The 16,609-nt window shown below is 43.3% G+C and overlaps 1 protein-coding gene across 1 annotated transcript in view; it reads left to right on the forward strand.

The window, feature by feature from the left end:
• Positions 1–16,609, forward strand: part of LOC124596175 (UPF0764 protein C16orf89 homolog) — a 57,823-nt gene that overhangs the window by 15,588 nt on the left and 25,626 nt on the right. Inside the window, exon 2 of the mRNA XM_047135213.1 lies at positions 9,645–9,785. Coding sequence (XP_046991169.1) covers positions 9,645–9,785 — 141 coding nt within the window. The remainder of the gene's footprint in view (positions 1–9,644; positions 9,786–16,609) is intronic.

Consider the following 16,609-nt stretch of genomic DNA (forward strand, 5'->3'; position numbering starts at 1 on the left):
GGCTATCAACATAGTTTACTGATTTATTTTCCAGAGACTTACGAGGCGTGTTTTTTAAGTAAGTACCGTTTTGAAATTAAAAAAAGACGTGCTAAGATATCTCAATAATTTTATTTTTACATGAAAACTTGTACCTTAATCTACGCACTGACGCCATTACAGTCTGATTCTTCCTCGTTTACGTTGTGTACTGAGTGTTTAAGATGCCTCCGACAATCGTGAGTCCCGCCGACTGTGAGGTACGGGCTGTTATAAGATTTCTTAGTACTAAAGGCCTAAAGGCGATCGATATTCATTGTGAGATCTGTGCAGCTTACGGAGAAAAAATTATGAGTCACGGAATGGTAAGAAAGTGGGTGAGAGCATTTAAAGATGGCTGCACAAATGTGCATGATGAACAACGGACTGGGCGTCCTTCGGTCCTTAATGAAAGTTTTGTGCAGGAAGTGGACAATAAGATGAGAGAAAAGAGACACTTTACGATTTTCTCCTTGCGGGAAGACTTTGCGAATGTTTCTCGTACTGTTTTGTATGGCATTGTGACCGAGCACTTGAATTACCGAAAACTGTGCGCACGTTGCGTACCGAAAATGTTGACGGATGTGCACAAAACCAAACGTTTAGACAGTGCATTGACTTTCCTTGAGCGGTACCACAACGACGGTGATGATTTCTTAAGCCAAATTGTTACGAGTGATGAAACATGGGTGGCCTACGTCACACCAGAATCAAAGCAACAGTCCATGGAAGTTGAGCAAGGGCATCGTTTTGTTGCAAGACAATGCCCGTCCGCATGTGGCGAATCAGACCAAAGATCTCATCACATCTTTTCGATGGAAAACTATAGATCATCCTCCGTACAGCCCCGATCTTGCGCCCAGTGACTACCATCTGTCCCTGCACAGGGCGGTCAGCGTCTTCAAGACGATGACGAAGTCAAAACAGTGGTTAACAAGTCAGGCGGCAGACTTCTATGAGGAGGGTATTCAAAAACTGGTACAACGTTATGACAAGTGCCTCAGTATTAACGGAAATTATGTAGGAAAGTAGATCAAGGTACAGGCTTTCGTGTAAAAATAAAATTATTGAGATATCTCAGCGGTCTAAGGCGCTGCAGTCATGGATTGTGCGCCAGATCCTTGCGGACGTTCGAGTCCTCCCTCGGGCATGGGTGTGTGTGTTCGTCCTTAGGATAATTTAGATTAAGTAGTGTGTAAGCTTAGGGACTGATGACCTTAGCAGTTAAGTCCCATAATATTTCACACACATTTTTTTTAGATATCTCAGCACGCCTTTTTATTAATTTCAAAACTGTACTTACTTAAAAAAAACGCCTCGTACAGCAACCAGACACAATTTTTAAAGAGAACATTAGTTTTTCCTATTATGTAGCTGCTGTATTTAAATCAGTTCTGTACAAATCAGTTTAAAACACATTTCTATCGCGTGGGAACTAGAAACTTTCAGAAACTTAGGGGTGGATGCAACATGCTGTACATAATACTTGGCTACGCGCTGAAGAATGTTCTGGTGGCGGAATGTTGACGTAAGCTAGGTGTTCCAATGTGAGCCCGTGTTCCTGAGTGCACAACGCAATGCGTCCTCTAAATGACCTGCTGACGAGACGTAACGTCGACGGTGTCACGGAGCGACAAGCTTCGTCGATGTGTCATCTGAAGTCATTTGTGGTTGTGAGCTCGGTGATACAAACACGACTCCTTGGATATGTCCTAAAAAACAAATCTACTTGTGTTAAATCGGTCGCACGTGCGCACCATTCCTGAGGACCTCGGCACCCCAATCATCTTCCAAGGAATCGTTGTCCAGTTTCTGCACAATATCACGCACAGAACAGGATGGGTGACCATAGTGCTGCATCCTCATATGACCTCCAGTGTCTAGATAGGCATTTTCAAAGGCAGCACCTAAATTTCGACGATGAAAGGTCGGTACAACTCACCTGTCAGTCTCTCTGCGAAGTTGTATAGACCGATGATTTTATCCCCAATAATTCCACAACAAGCAGTAATGGCCGTTATTGATCGACGGAACATACCGACCTAGGATTTTCTATGGCCCAGTAATACGTATTATGACGTTCACTGCACCATTGCTTGTAAGGCGTCCAGAGTGAAATTATCCAAGGCCCCTTTGCAGAAAGTAACTCTCTACATCTACATCTACATCTATACTCCGCGAGCCACCTTACGGTGTGTGGCGGAGGGTACTTATTGTACCACTATCTGATCCCCCCTTCCCTGTTCCATTCACGAATTGTGCGTGGGAAGAACGACTGCTTGTAAGTCTCCGTATTTGCTCTAATTTCTCGGATCTTTTCGTTGTGATCATTACGCGAGATATATGTGGGCGGTAGTAATATGTTGCCCATCTCTTCCCGGAATGTGCTCTCTCGTAATTTCGATAATAAACCTCTCCGTATTGCGTAACGCCTTTCTTGAAGTGTCCGCCACTGGAGCTTGTTCAGCATCTCCGTAACGCTCTCGCGCTGACTAAATGTCCCCATGACGAATCGCGCTGCTTTTCGCTGGATCATGTCTATCTCTTCTATTAATCCAACCTGGTAAGGGTCCCATACTGATGAGCAATACTCAAGAATCGGACGAACAAGCGTTTTGTAAGCTACTTCTTTCGTCGAAGAGTCACATTTTCTTAGAATTCTTCCTATGAATCTCAACCTGGCGCCTGCTTTTCCCACTATTTGTTTTATGTGATCATTCCACTTCAGATCGCTCCGGATAGTAACTCCTAAGTATTTTACGGTCGTTACCGCTTCCAATGATTTACCACCTATGGCATAATCGTACTGGAATGGATTTCTGCCCCTATGTATGCGCATTATATTACATTTATCTACGTTTAGGGAAAGCTGCCAGCTGTCGCACCATGCATTAATCCTCTGCAGGTCCTCCTGGAGTACGTACGAGTCTTCTGATGTTGCTACTTTCTTGTAGACAACCGTGTCATCTGCAAATAGCCTCACGGAGCTACCGATGTTGTCAACTAAGTCATTTATGTATATTGTAAACAATAAAGGTCCTATCACGCTTCCCTGCGGTACTCCCGAAATTACCTCTACATCTGCAGATTTTGAACCGTTAAGAATGACATGTTGTGTTCTTTCTTCTAGGAAATCCTGAATCCAATCACAAACCTGGTCCGATATTCCGTAAGCTCGTATTTTTTTCACTAAACGTAAGTGCGGAACCGTATCAAATGCCTTCCTGAAGTCCAGGAATACGGCATCAATCTGCTCTGCTCCGGTTGAAATCCTCGCCAAACAGCATTGCTGACAGGTGGTACGGGTGAAACTTGTGACCCTGTACTGTATGCCACACAGGCATAAATAAGGCTGATAGCAGTGAATGCGGCAACGTCTCGTAGGCTGAAACGAGGATCCTGGTGTATTGCATCTACAATAAACACCTCCATCTCTTCACTTCTCCCTGTTCTTCATCTGTTACCGCCGCGCCTTCTCAAACCACTTGTTTGCCGAAGTCAGTGTTCAGCACTTAAGAACGTAATGGCATCCGGAACTTCTCGACCAGGATGTCTCACAGCAAACGCAGTGGCTGCTTCATTAGCATCACGTCGGCATTCGCCGAGCATCAGCAACATGTCAAAGTGCTGGTTGGATGTGTATGCCATTTTTATTCGACGCCGGTATCTGTGGCGCACTGAACCCGTTTGTTTGTGCGGTATGACCTGCCGCGTATATGACAGTGTAAGGCGACGGTCAGCAATCCCATCCATAGGCCGTTTAGATGAAGCGTTGTGTTGTGATTTCAAGAACTTGGGCACACATTTGAACCCGCCAGCAGAACATTCATCTACGCACAGCCATTTCCCGCCTGTCACCCATTGTTTTGTAAGTTACAGAGGTGTACATCTTATATCAAACACACTGTATACACTGGGAATAATTTTTGGCATAATAGCGCACAGATTCAAAACTTAATGAAAGATAGTTTTTATCATTAATGCCAGAGCAATTAAGGCCGACATAGATTTACTTTTAAAAACTTATTTTCATTGGAATTCCACATTTTCACACTGCAATTAGTTTCAGCTTACAGTTAGTACCTAGTTGTAATGAAGCTACGTACTTTATCGAGAAATGAAAGAAAGAAACAATGTTGTGTGCCCACATGGCAGATTAAAGTTGTGTTCTCTAACTCTTAAATTTCATGCGTAATGTTCTTACCTACCGAGCTGTTCAGACACTACATTGAAAATTTGATAAATTAAAACGCTGAAGAGCAAATTAATAACTGACGGAAGTATGTCCGTCTTACAATAAAGTATAATTTCAAAATTTGCGTCAGCCAGCCCTCGAACCTGGTTCTTAATAATCTGGAAAGAAGGTTGAACAAGTCAATACAATCTTAAAATTCGTGCCTCATTCCTCCGTCATTCATTAAAACAGAGACTGTATTAATTTTTTCTCTTGGGTATAGTTATTTTTAAAATATTTTTTAAAACACGAGGTACCGTTATCAGTACGCCACAAGCGCTACACTTGAAATTTTCTCTCGACGGAGAAGGAATCGATTAGAATGAGCCAGGTACGGATGCATACTAAGGGCACTTCATCTCAGGTACAGTGGTTTGGGCTCTAAGTTGTGGAGGTGCTTCATGGTAAGGATATGGGCCATTAAGTGGAATAAGAAAAGGGCTACGTATGGATTAAACAGTTTCTGGTTCAAATGGCTCTGAGCACTATGGGACTTAACATCTGTGGTCATCAGTCCCCTAGAACTTAGAACTACTTAAACCTAACTAACCTAAGGACATCACACACATCCATGCCCGAGGCAGGATTCGAACCTGCGACCGTAGCAGTCGCGCGGTTCCGGACTGCGCGCCTAGAACTGCTAGACCACCGCGGCCGGCAAACAGTTTCTGTATCGGTCCCTTGTTTATTACTCTAATAAGCGCATCAGTGTCTCTCGCTGTTATTTTCGGTTGGAAAATAAGGAAAATTACATTCATTGTAGTGCTTAGTAATGCACATATCGCTTTTTGAAGGCTGGAAACCAAGTATTAAACACACAGCAATATGTCACCATCAGTCACCTGCCATGCTGCTAAAAAAAAAAAAAAAACCTCCTGTGTTACTTAGTCCCACAAAAAGAAAGTAATTTTTGTTATTTAATATGTGAATATGATATATAACGCGTATAAGGATGGCAGAAAGATGAGAGCAAAGCCTGTGTTAATATGTTGAAGACTTCTGGGACACGTTTTATGTTCACGCATTGTGGCGGTTCTGGAGACCAGAAAATTCTCTGAATGAATCAGTATGGACAGTGCGAAACCCCACTGACGCCGTCTATTCACGAGATCCAGAAGGCAGCAGATACCGGCACCAGGTTGATGCTGTGTTCCTTCATTTCTGGATGTCGTTTGATACGCTACCACATAGTCGCTCAGTGAATCAAATACGTGTCTACAGAATATCTGACCAACTTTGTGTTGTAAACGTTTGTGAAGAGTTCCTTGCAATGTTTTCCGGGAGGAATGGTCAATATTTATGGATATGTCATGAATTATCATTCGAAGCAAGCCCGCATCTCGTGGTCGTGCGGCGGGGTCAGGAATTTTCTCTGCCTCGTGATGGCTGGGTGTTGTGTGCTGTCCTTAGGTTACTTAGGTTTAAGTAGTTCTAAGTTCTAGGGGACTTATAACCACAGCAGTTGAGTCCCATAGTGCTCAGAGCCATTCGAACCAATAATGTATAGTAAACACGAGCTCTAAAATGCATATCTTAAGAGGTATGGGCACTTCTTCATCTTTGATACGTGAAACAAATCTCTTCTATTGCAAGCTGTTTGCTTTCAGTATTTTGAGAGGTGGTAATGTGGACCAAAACAGGAAAAAATTCAATAAACATGGGCTCTAAAGAACATACTTTAAGAGCTGTGAGCACGTGTTCATCTTTGCTACTGTGAAACACATCTCTTCTACTGAAGAAGTGCTCATAACGGCATTTTAGGGCCCACGTTTACTGGAATTTCTTGTCGTTTACGTACATACTACCTCTTCCAAAAATATGGAAAGCAAAGAGCTAGCTGTAGAAGAGGTTTGTTTCATGTATCAAAGATGAAGAAGTGCCCATAGCTCTTAAGGTATGCATTTTAGAGCCCGTGTTTACGATACCTTTTTTCTCCGAATGAACTTCCTGTCCTATCCCTGAACGTTGACCACTCCTTCTGGGGCAACCTGCAGATCAGAGCATGTCATTCCTAACAGAGGCAAAGCTTCCTCCAAGGGAGTCCTATAGTGCCATTACCGTTCACAATATTTATTAACGACCTATCAGATAACGTCGGAATCCTCACGAGGCTGTTCCCGGATGTTGTCTTCGTATAGAGAGAAGTAGCAACGCTAGAAAATTGTAGCACAACGCAGGAAGACCGAAAGACGATTGGCACTTGTGCAGGAATTGACAGTTGATTCTCAGAGTAAACAAATATATTGTGCACAAATAGACGGAAAGATTCGTTATTGATTACACGATTTCCGAACAGTCACTGGAAGCAGTCACATCCTTTAAATATAAGGGATTATGCGTATGGAATGATTTAAAGTGAAACGGCGTAATAAAATTAATCACAGGAAGGACAGATATCAGACAGAGATTTACTACAAAAATCCTCAGGCAGTGTAGTCCACCCACGAAGGGGGTAACTTACAAAATTCTCGTTTGATAGATAGATGAAAACTGTTCGTCAGTCTGAGATCCTTGACAGAAAATAGTAAAGACCCAAAGAAAGGCAGCGCGTTTCGTCACGGTTTCGTTTAGTTAGCTAGCACCCACAAGAGAGTCGTTGTGCATCATGATGTGGTTCTTCTTCTTCTTACTTTCTTCCTAGGCTAAAGCCTGTTTCCTTCAGTACCCGGCGGTCTACCCTGAGGTTGTCGCTGCATATTTTCCTTGGATGGCAATATTTCTTTGACCAGTTCGTGATTTATTTCTTACGATTTTCACAATCTTCCATTTGTCGATCTGGTCTATGTGTTCGTTCCACTCAAGCTTTCTCTTATGTACCCATTCACTGATGGAGCGAACGTTACATACTTTTCTAATGCTTTCACTTCTCTAACTCTCAGTCTTCCCTGTAATCCTTTGCAGAATTTTCATTTTCGTTGCTTCCAAAAGTCTTTTTTATTTTTCCGGTCTTGTCTCAACTGTGTTTATTGTACTTGGTCTTGCTATTCTTTTGTATTTCTTGCCTTTCCTACATACTTGTTTTTCCAAATAGTATCATTTAAACACCCTGCCACTTTGTTTGCTATTTCTATTTGTTCTCTAACATCCTTTCCTACATTGACACTGCCGGACAGTTCAATACCATGACATTTAAATGTCATTACCTGTTGAATAATTTTTCCATCGTCTTCCAGTTTGTATGCAATTGGTTCCACAGATATGGGTATACATTTGATTTTTTGCGTGTGTGTGACCATGTTTAGGTTTTTGGCTGCCACGATAAATATATGTAAAGTCTCTGCAGGTTATCTTCCCTGTTTGCCAGCAGAACTGCATCATCAGCATAACAAATGATTTTTATTTTTACGTCCCCCCATTCTCTAATCACTACCAATCAATAACCTCTTTATCCCCTCGTCCATGGCTACTTCAACAAGAGAGTCAGCTTGTGTAATACCACTATTAACTGCTGTGTAGCTAGTTAACACGAAACCCGTTTTTGCCTAGATATGGTTAACTTTTAAAATTCCAAGAGTGTACCTTCGTAGAACAGTCAACCAATATATTGCTTCCTTTATTCGAGCTCGCTTAGAGGCTTACCAGCAATCGTTCATCCTGCACACCATTCACGATTGGAACAGGAAACGAGGGGGGGGGGGGGGGTGAGGAGTTACTGTGCTACACAGAATTCTCTCCGTAATATACCATAAGGTGGCTTGCAGACCACTGATGTAGATCGTGGGCATAGGGGTACATACACTCCTGGAAATTGAAATAAGAACACCGTGAATTCATTGTCCCAGGAAGGGGAAACTTTATTGACACATTCCTGGGGTCAGATACATCACATGATCACACTGACAGAACCACAGGCACATAGACACAGGCAACAGAGCATGCACAATGTCGGCACTAGTACAGTGTATATCCACCTTTCGCAGCAATGCAGGCTGCTATTCTCCCATGGAGACGATCGTAGAGATGCTGGATGTAGTCCTGTGGAACGGCTTGCCATGCCATTTCCACCTGGCGCCTCAGTTGGACCAGCGTTCGTGCTGGACGTGCAGACCGCGTGAGACGACGCTTCATCCAGTCCCAAACATGCTCAATGGGGGACAGATCCGGAGATCTTGCTGGCCAGGGTAGTTGACTTACACCTTCTAGAGCACGTTGGGTGGCACGGGATACATGCGGACGTGCATTGTCCTGTTGGAACAGCAAGTTCCCTTGCCGGTCTAGGAATGGTAGAACGATGGGTTCGATGACGGTTTGGATGTACCGTGCACTATTCAGTGTCCCCTCGACGATCACCAGTGGTGTACGGCCAGTGTAGGAGATCGCTCCCCACACCATGATGCCGGGTGTTGGCCCTGTGTGCCTCGGTCGTATGCAGTCCTGATTGTGGCGCTCACCTGCACGGCGCCAAACACGCATACGACCATCATTGGCACCAAGGCAGAAGCGACTCTCATCGCTGAAGACGACACGTCTCCATTCGTCCCTCCATTCCCGCCTGTCGCGACACCACTGGAGGCGGGCTGCACGATGTTGGGGCGTGAGCGGAAGACGGCCTAACGGTGTGCGGGACCGTAGCCCAGCTTCATGAAGACGGTTGCGAATGGTCCTCGCCGATACCCCAGGAGCAACAGTGTCCCTAATTTGCTGGGAAGTGGCGGTGCGGTCCCCTACGGCACTGCGTAGGATCCTACGGTCTTGGCGTGCATCCGTGCGTCGCTGCGGTCCGGTCCCAGGTCGACGGGTACGTGCACCTTCCGCCGACCACTGGCGACAACATCGATGTACTGTGGAGACCTCACGCCCCACGTGTTGAGCAATTTGGCGGTACGTCCACCCGGCCTCCCGCATGCCCACTATACGCCCTCGCTCAAAGTCCGTCAGCTGCACATACGGTTCACGTCCACGCTGTCGCGGCATGCTACCAGTGTTAAAGACTGCGATGGAGCTCCGTATGCCACGGCAAACTGGCTGACACTGACGGCGGCGGTGCACAAATGCTGCGCAGCTAGCGCCATTCGACGGCCAACACCGCGGTTCCTGGTGTGTCCGCTGTGCCGTGCGTGTGATCATTGCTTGTACAGCCCTCTCGCAGTGTCCGGAGCAAGTATGGTGGGTCTGACACACCGGTGTCAATGTGTTCTTTTTTCCATTTCCAGGAGTGTATTACTAATAGTGATATGGTGTGTTCGGCAACAAAGCAATAGTATAATGAAGCCATAATTTATAAAAAAAAATGCAGAAGTTTCGAGTGGGAAATACATGTGGCAGTTGATGTATGTGAGTGAGTGCCTGTGAGAAAGTCTGAAATTCTGTGTTTCTTGTGTCTTCACCTGTTAGATAAACTCCACAGAGATTCATTGTGTGTGTGAGCTGTGGTGTGGTGGTGTCTGCGCAGGGCAGCTGCAGGACATGGTGGAGGCTGCCCGCGACGCCGGCCTCAGGAGCACCCTGCAGCACCTGGAGGCGCGAGCCGCCGCCTTCGTGCGCGACAGGAGCCGCCAGCTGGCCCGCGTCGCCGACCACGCGGGCGCGCAGAGTAAGTGCTACGCTGACAGACTAGCCAGTAAGAGCGACGACTCTGTAAAAATGAGATGTGGGCAGTTCTCTACTAAACATTTTGAGGGAATTTCTGTAGGGGCTACGAAGTCAGCATAGGGAGATAGTGTCCACTCCTGTCACCTGCTCCTACAGGGAGTTTATTGTACGAGCCACTTGAAAGATGATATAAACGCTTAGGCTCAAAATTACGGAGACTGCAGAGCACCCTAAACTGATATTTCAGATAAAGAAATGAACAAGAATTTTTTATGTACTTTTCATGCGCTATCCTTAAAGGTACAGCGGGGCTGTTCGAGTAATGACCCACTGGAGAGGCATGGCCTTTTCAGACAAACATCAGTCGAGTTAATGGCGGGGCAAAAGGGGTGCCAGTTCGAAATATAGCATGGATGTAATTAAACTTTCGCTACTTCAGCCAGTGTAGACGGAAAACTGTTTACCATATGGGAACCCAACTTTGTAACTACAAATATATGTATATGTAGGTCAAAAATGGTTCAAATGGCTCTGAGCACTATGGGACTCAACTGCTGAGGTCATTAGTCCCCTAGAACTTAGAACTAGTTAAACCTAACTAACCTAAGGACATCACAAACATCCATGCCCGAGGCAGGATTCGAACCTGCGACCGTAGCGGTCTTGCGGTTTCAGACTGCAGCGCCTTTAACCGCACGGCCACTTCGGCCGGCATATGTAGGTCAGTACCCGACATTGCGCAGGTATGTATTCACTCCAGCTGAGAGTGTTATTCCACTCGTCTATCAGCCCAGTTCCACCTCCTCCATCTGTCTGTCCATCTTCTCCTTCCCTCTTTCTCTGTCCACCACCTTCTCCCACATCTCCATGTTCATTTCCTCCTCTTTCCTTTCTATGTCCATTACCTCCTCCCACTCTCTTCGTTTATCTTCTCCTACCATCTCTCTGCCGATCCCTTCTTCCCCCTGTGTTTGTCCATCTCCTTCTCTCCCCTTTCTCTCTTCGTTTCCTCCTCCTCTTTCTGCCTGTCTCCTCCTCCCCGTGTCCATTTCCTCCTTGCCCGTCATTGTCCATCTCCAAGACCTCAATGCGAGGCTGGTGGTTCTTACCCTCACAGTATTTCTCTCCATATCGTAAACAGCTTGTGTACCAAATTTGTTTCAGATTTGTTCCAGGGATTTATCGTGAGCTTTCTACCCATGTCTTTACTTACTCTCACACATGTCAAATATATTTGACATATTTCTCAGTTTTACACTTATTTCACTGCTATCTCTAGCGAATTTCACTTGCAGTTTCATTTTCACACAACTCAAACTCTATCCATCTCTTTTTCTCTCCCCTATCTCTGTCCATTTCCTCTTTCCCCTCTTTTTTGCGCTTCTCCTCTTCCACCCTTCTTTCTTCTTTTTCTCGCCCCTACTTCAATAGGGGGCTGGTGGTTCTCACCGCCATGGTATTTCTTTCCAGATTGTAGCTAATATGCGTACCAAATTTGGTTGAAATCGTTCCAGGGGCTTAGGACGAGCTTTCTACCCGTGACTTTGCTCGCACACACACATGTCAAATATACTTAACATATTTCACACGAATTTTTACACATATTTCATTGGTGTCTTTATCGAATTTCACCATGCAATTTCATTTTCGTGTAGCTCAAAGTTTATGGCGTCGTATCTGCTTAACTATGTGTCGCACAATGATATATTGTTGTACGTACATTCAGCGGAAGATCTGGATACTATCTGTGAAAAATGTTCGAATAGAGTTAGTAGTAACATAGTAATAAATTTAAACGTCTTACATGATGCTGCAGTTTTTCACGCATATCACTGTTCATGACGTCATATCTCCTGAACTATACGTCTCACAATGACATAATGTTGCTGGTACATTCAGTGGATAAAAGTCGCGGATACAGTTAGCAGTAAAGATGTAATAAATTGAAAAGTAATACTTATATGGCAGTTTTACTGCAAGAACTGTGAAAATGTAGTAAGCGAAAAACATTTTCCTGTCACCATTTTGTGGGAGTCGTCAGCGAGAAGAAGTTTCGTAAAGATTTGAAATTATGTGTAAAGTTTGTTGCAAGTTACTAAGTGCTCTCATTTTCAAATACTGGGAGTATGGATATACGCGTGTCTTGGGCTACACTGCTTTTCGCCCTATGATAGGTAGGTGGTTCTTACCAGTCTGTGCATTACAGTTGCAGACAGTGAACATGGCTCTGGAGAAGGTGAGTAAGGCTCTAGTCGTAAAGCTGTTTTGTCAAAACAACAGCAAAACTGCTGCTACTCTTGGCGAGTACCGGCGCATTAAAGGAACGCGGAGAAGTCCCCTTTCCGCATTGTGGTTGAAGAACATAATTCGGAAGTTAACATTAACTGGCGATTTGGGAATTACCCATGGGAGAGGCCGACGGGCAACGGTGTCACAAATGGCTGAAGAAGAAGTTAGTGTGGCCACGGCTGAGAATGCCGGACGTAATGTGCAATATTGAATCAGTGCACAAGCTGTATCACCATAGCTCAACATTCCATTGTCCACCGTTCGAAAATGCTACGAGCAGTTGTGAAATGGTATCGGTATAAACATCCAGTCTGTCGTGGAGCAGATGGTCGTCATACGTGGTACAAAAATATCAAACGCAATTAACATACGTTATCCTCTGATGTGGAAATTAAAATGTGTTTCTTTCAATGATTTATTCTTTTACCTTCCGCGAGTACTTACAATAGTTTCCACGAAGTTTCATTGCCCTACGATCAATCGTTTTTCATGGGGCCCTCGCAAGTAGCGGAAGTTAAATTATAACCTCCCTGCACTTGGAAGGGAGCTGTGAGTTCAGTATTTGCCCTACAACCTAGGGAAACCTCCCAGAAACTTTTGCCAGGACCAGCGGATGGGAACTGTTTTTAATTTGATTCTGGGACATTATTTCCCAGACAAAAAATATGAAATCTAAGGTATATATAGATTCAGTTGTATCGACGTGTGTAGGGGTTCAGAGAGACATCGATGTTTCTAGTTGCAAGACATCGATGTATCGATGTTATTTTGAACAATGTTTTATATCTATGTTTTGTATGACATTTAGAACAATGCCCTTGTTTATCAACTGCTATTCACAGTTGAGGATTTCATGATTCTTTGCTGTTTTGATACTTGTTTGTGAAATTGATGACCTAAAAACTGAGTATGTCTGCGATAAATTGATTGGTTAACAGAAACTTAATCTACTAAATTTGTGAAAACTATGAATTGGTGGTTTAATCTTAATTCTAGACAGGTAAATAAATGCATTCTTTGTTGCTCATTATAGATTAGTTGTTGTTAGAGTTTGTAATACAATTATTCCTCAAAATTACTCAATTATGAACTAAATTCTAGTGCATTCCTCTCTTACTCCATGAAATATTTTATTGTTTCGTTTCTTACATATAGTGATGGATAAGTTTGTATATTCGAGTAGCGTATAAAAAAAATTACTACAACGGCTCGTATTAGGATGACATTTGGCACGCAAGAAGACCATGAGCTGGACAAATGAGTTTCCCTGGGGTATTTCCGACTGCCGTGAGCAACTGAGTTATCTGTAACTAGTTAATCCAACTAATGGCCTACCTGTCTGCCTGTAAATTCCCTGTATGAATCCCTTAAAAATGGTTTTCCAAAAGATACGATTATACTCTAGTTGAAAAGTGAATTAAGGGAACAAATGAGAAGGTGGTTTGAAAATCAAATGTAGCTCGATTATGGGACTGCTTTCTGCGTGGGTCTCAAGGTTTAAGTTATCACACTTTAAAGTGGTCACATACTTAAATGAATTCGCAAAAAACGGCAAAAATATCAGTAATAAATACGACATACGACTCTTCCGACGAGTCAGGAAAAAAGATAAGACTATTGATATATGGAAGTATAATAAACATATAGTACGATACATAGGAACATAAAGTTCAGCTCTTTGTCATTTACAATTGAGACCGAAGTTCAGATATATATTGGTTCACTGTTGCTCCGATAACTCTAAATCCTATTGGCATGTGGGAAGATGTAAAATCTATGTACCCGGGGCTACATAAGTAAGCCATGATAATTACCAGTTGTAAGAATATCGATAATAACTCAGCAATGTAACCGTTAATTCAGTTAATGAACAGTAAAGTACAACTTCAAACCCTAAAAATGAAAAAAAAATACTGATTACTGATCACAGCGATTATGTTGTTATATACTGTAATTGTGTTGAGATTTGTGTTAGTTAAAAGTTTATAATAAAAATATAGAACTGTAATCTGATGTCATTTTATCTAAAATTGTAATAGTAATTAGTTGATTTCTTTCACATGTACACTTCATAGTGCGGTAAAAACCCATAAAGCAATAGTTTTTCCTCGAATTAAAAATTCGAAAAACTATCAGTCTTATCATACATCGATGTTCCCCTCGGAACATCAATACATCAAACTATTGATGTTTATCAGAACGATGTATGTATCGCTAGACGCGTGCAATGTGAGAGGTTCATTCTATGCAATGTATGTCAGGCACATATTTATAAACTGCAGTTAATTACGAACAACTGTGCGCAGCATGACATTGTTGGCGCTACGTTGAAAAACAATAGACAAACGACTGTGCCGAATACTCGGTGAAATTTACGATCATTAACAGTTCGTGACTGATTGTCAATATCGAGCGTTACTCATCACCAGAATTTACGGATATGCATGTAATGTAAGGTGCAGCCACATGTACAGAGAAAAATTTCGCAGTAGACTTCGTCCAAATAGCAATAAACCAGTGAACACCCGATTCTTTAAAGACTCAAACTCCAATGAACAACACAGCTTCTAAAATCTAATAACAAGTGAGTTAATGTGTTAAATATTTGACGTTAAACATGTAAGCGAGAAGAAGTTAGGGAAAGGTTCGAAGTTACGTTTAAAGTTTGTTGGAAGTTCTCATTAGGAAACACTGAATGGATATAGTCTGGGTAATTTGCGCTCCATTTTAAGCAAAAGCTAATTTTTCACGCCTCTCGGTGTTCATGACGTCATATCTCTTGAACGCTTTGTTGTAAAGTGATTTAATTTTGGACGCACGTTCAGTAGTATGTGTGGAGGCAGTCTAAAAATTTGTTGTGAATAGTTAGTATTAGTACAGAAGTAATAAATTAAAACACAATGTCTGCTGCTAACATTTTACTGCGTGAACAGTAAAAATGCAGTGAGCGATAAAGATGGGTGTCAGCGAGAAGAAGGTCCCTAAAGGTGAAATTGTGTGTAAAGTTAATTGCATGGTGTCAAGAGATCACACTCTCAAATACTGGATGAATGAAGGCTGCCTCAAAGCAAACACACACTTTCTAACTGTAATGCTTGAAAATCAAATTCTTGTTGTCTCTAGAAGCCTCTGGATAGGTAACCTGCAACAGGTTCTGAGTTTCGGGATGTACCGGCTGTGTCGTCAGGTGCATTTTCGTTGATGTTTCGGCAGTTATTTGCAATTTCGTTATTCCAATATGTAGATTGTATCAACCCAAACGAATACAGCGTATCACGCATTTCACGCGACACCCAGCGTCGACGGAAAGCGTCTCCGTGTTTCCCATAGCACTAGACTAATTTGGGGTCGCATTATCAAATGGGCACGTAAAATTCCACTTTAAAAATCATTTTGTTTCCAAACGGCACCCAAACTGACGCTTTCTGTCGACGCTGGGCGTCGCATGAAAGACGTAATGATCAGTATTTGTTGTGGTGACATTATCTACATATAGCAAAAACTAAATTGCAAATATCTGGCGAAACGCTAGAAAAAATGCGCATCACGACTTTTAAGAGAGACACCCTGTATATGACAGTAGCCTGTGGTATTATTGGCTGGGAGACCCCATCTGGGGTAGTACGGTCGCCGGGTGCGTCTTTTTAAGTGAAACCAGTTAGGCGAATTGTGGGTCGATAATGATGAAAATGATGTAACACAGTACTCAGTCCTCGAGCGGATAAAATCTCTTACCTAGTTGCGAACCGTACACTGAACGAACTATTATTTAAAGCATTTTCTCATTGATTACAGTTACACTAATGGCCATTAAAATTGCTACACCAGGAAGATGACGTGCTACAGACGCAAAATTTAACCGACTGGAAGAAGATGCTGTGATATGTAAATGATTGGCTTTTCGGAGAATTCACACAAGGTTGGCGCCGGTGGCGACACCTACAACATGCTGACATGAGGAACGTTTCCAACCGATTTCTCATACACAAACAGCAGTTGACCGGCGTTGCCAGGTAAAACGTTGTTGTGATGCCTCGTGTAAGGAGGAGAATGCGTAACATCACGCTCCTGACTTTGATAAAGGTCAGATTGTAGCCCATCGCGATTGCGGTTTATCGTGTCGCGACATTGCTGCTCGCGTTGGTCGAGATCCAATGACTGTTAGCAGAATATGGAACCGGTGGGTTCAGGAGGGTAATACGGAAAGCCGTGCTGGATCGCAACGGCCTCGTATCACCAGCAGTCGAGATGATAGACATCTTATCCGTATGGCTGTAACGGATCGTGCAGCCACATCTCGATCCCCGAGTCAACAGATGGGGACGTTTGCAAGACAACAACAATCTGCACGAACAGTTCGACGACGTTTGCAACAGCATGGACTATCAGCTCGGTGACCGTGGCTGCGGTTACCCTTGACGCTGCATCACAGACAGGAGCGCCTGCGATGGTGTACTCGACGAAGAACCTGGGTGCACGAATGGCAAAACGTCATTTTTTCGGATGAATCCAGGTTCTGTTTAGAGCATCATGATG

The sequence above is a fragment of the Schistocerca americana genome, chromosome 2, assembly GCF_021461395.2.
Source record: "Schistocerca americana isolate TAMUIC-IGC-003095 chromosome 2, iqSchAmer2.1, whole genome shotgun sequence".
Classification (NCBI taxonomy): Eukaryota; Metazoa; Arthropoda; class Insecta; order Orthoptera; family Acrididae; genus Schistocerca; species Schistocerca americana.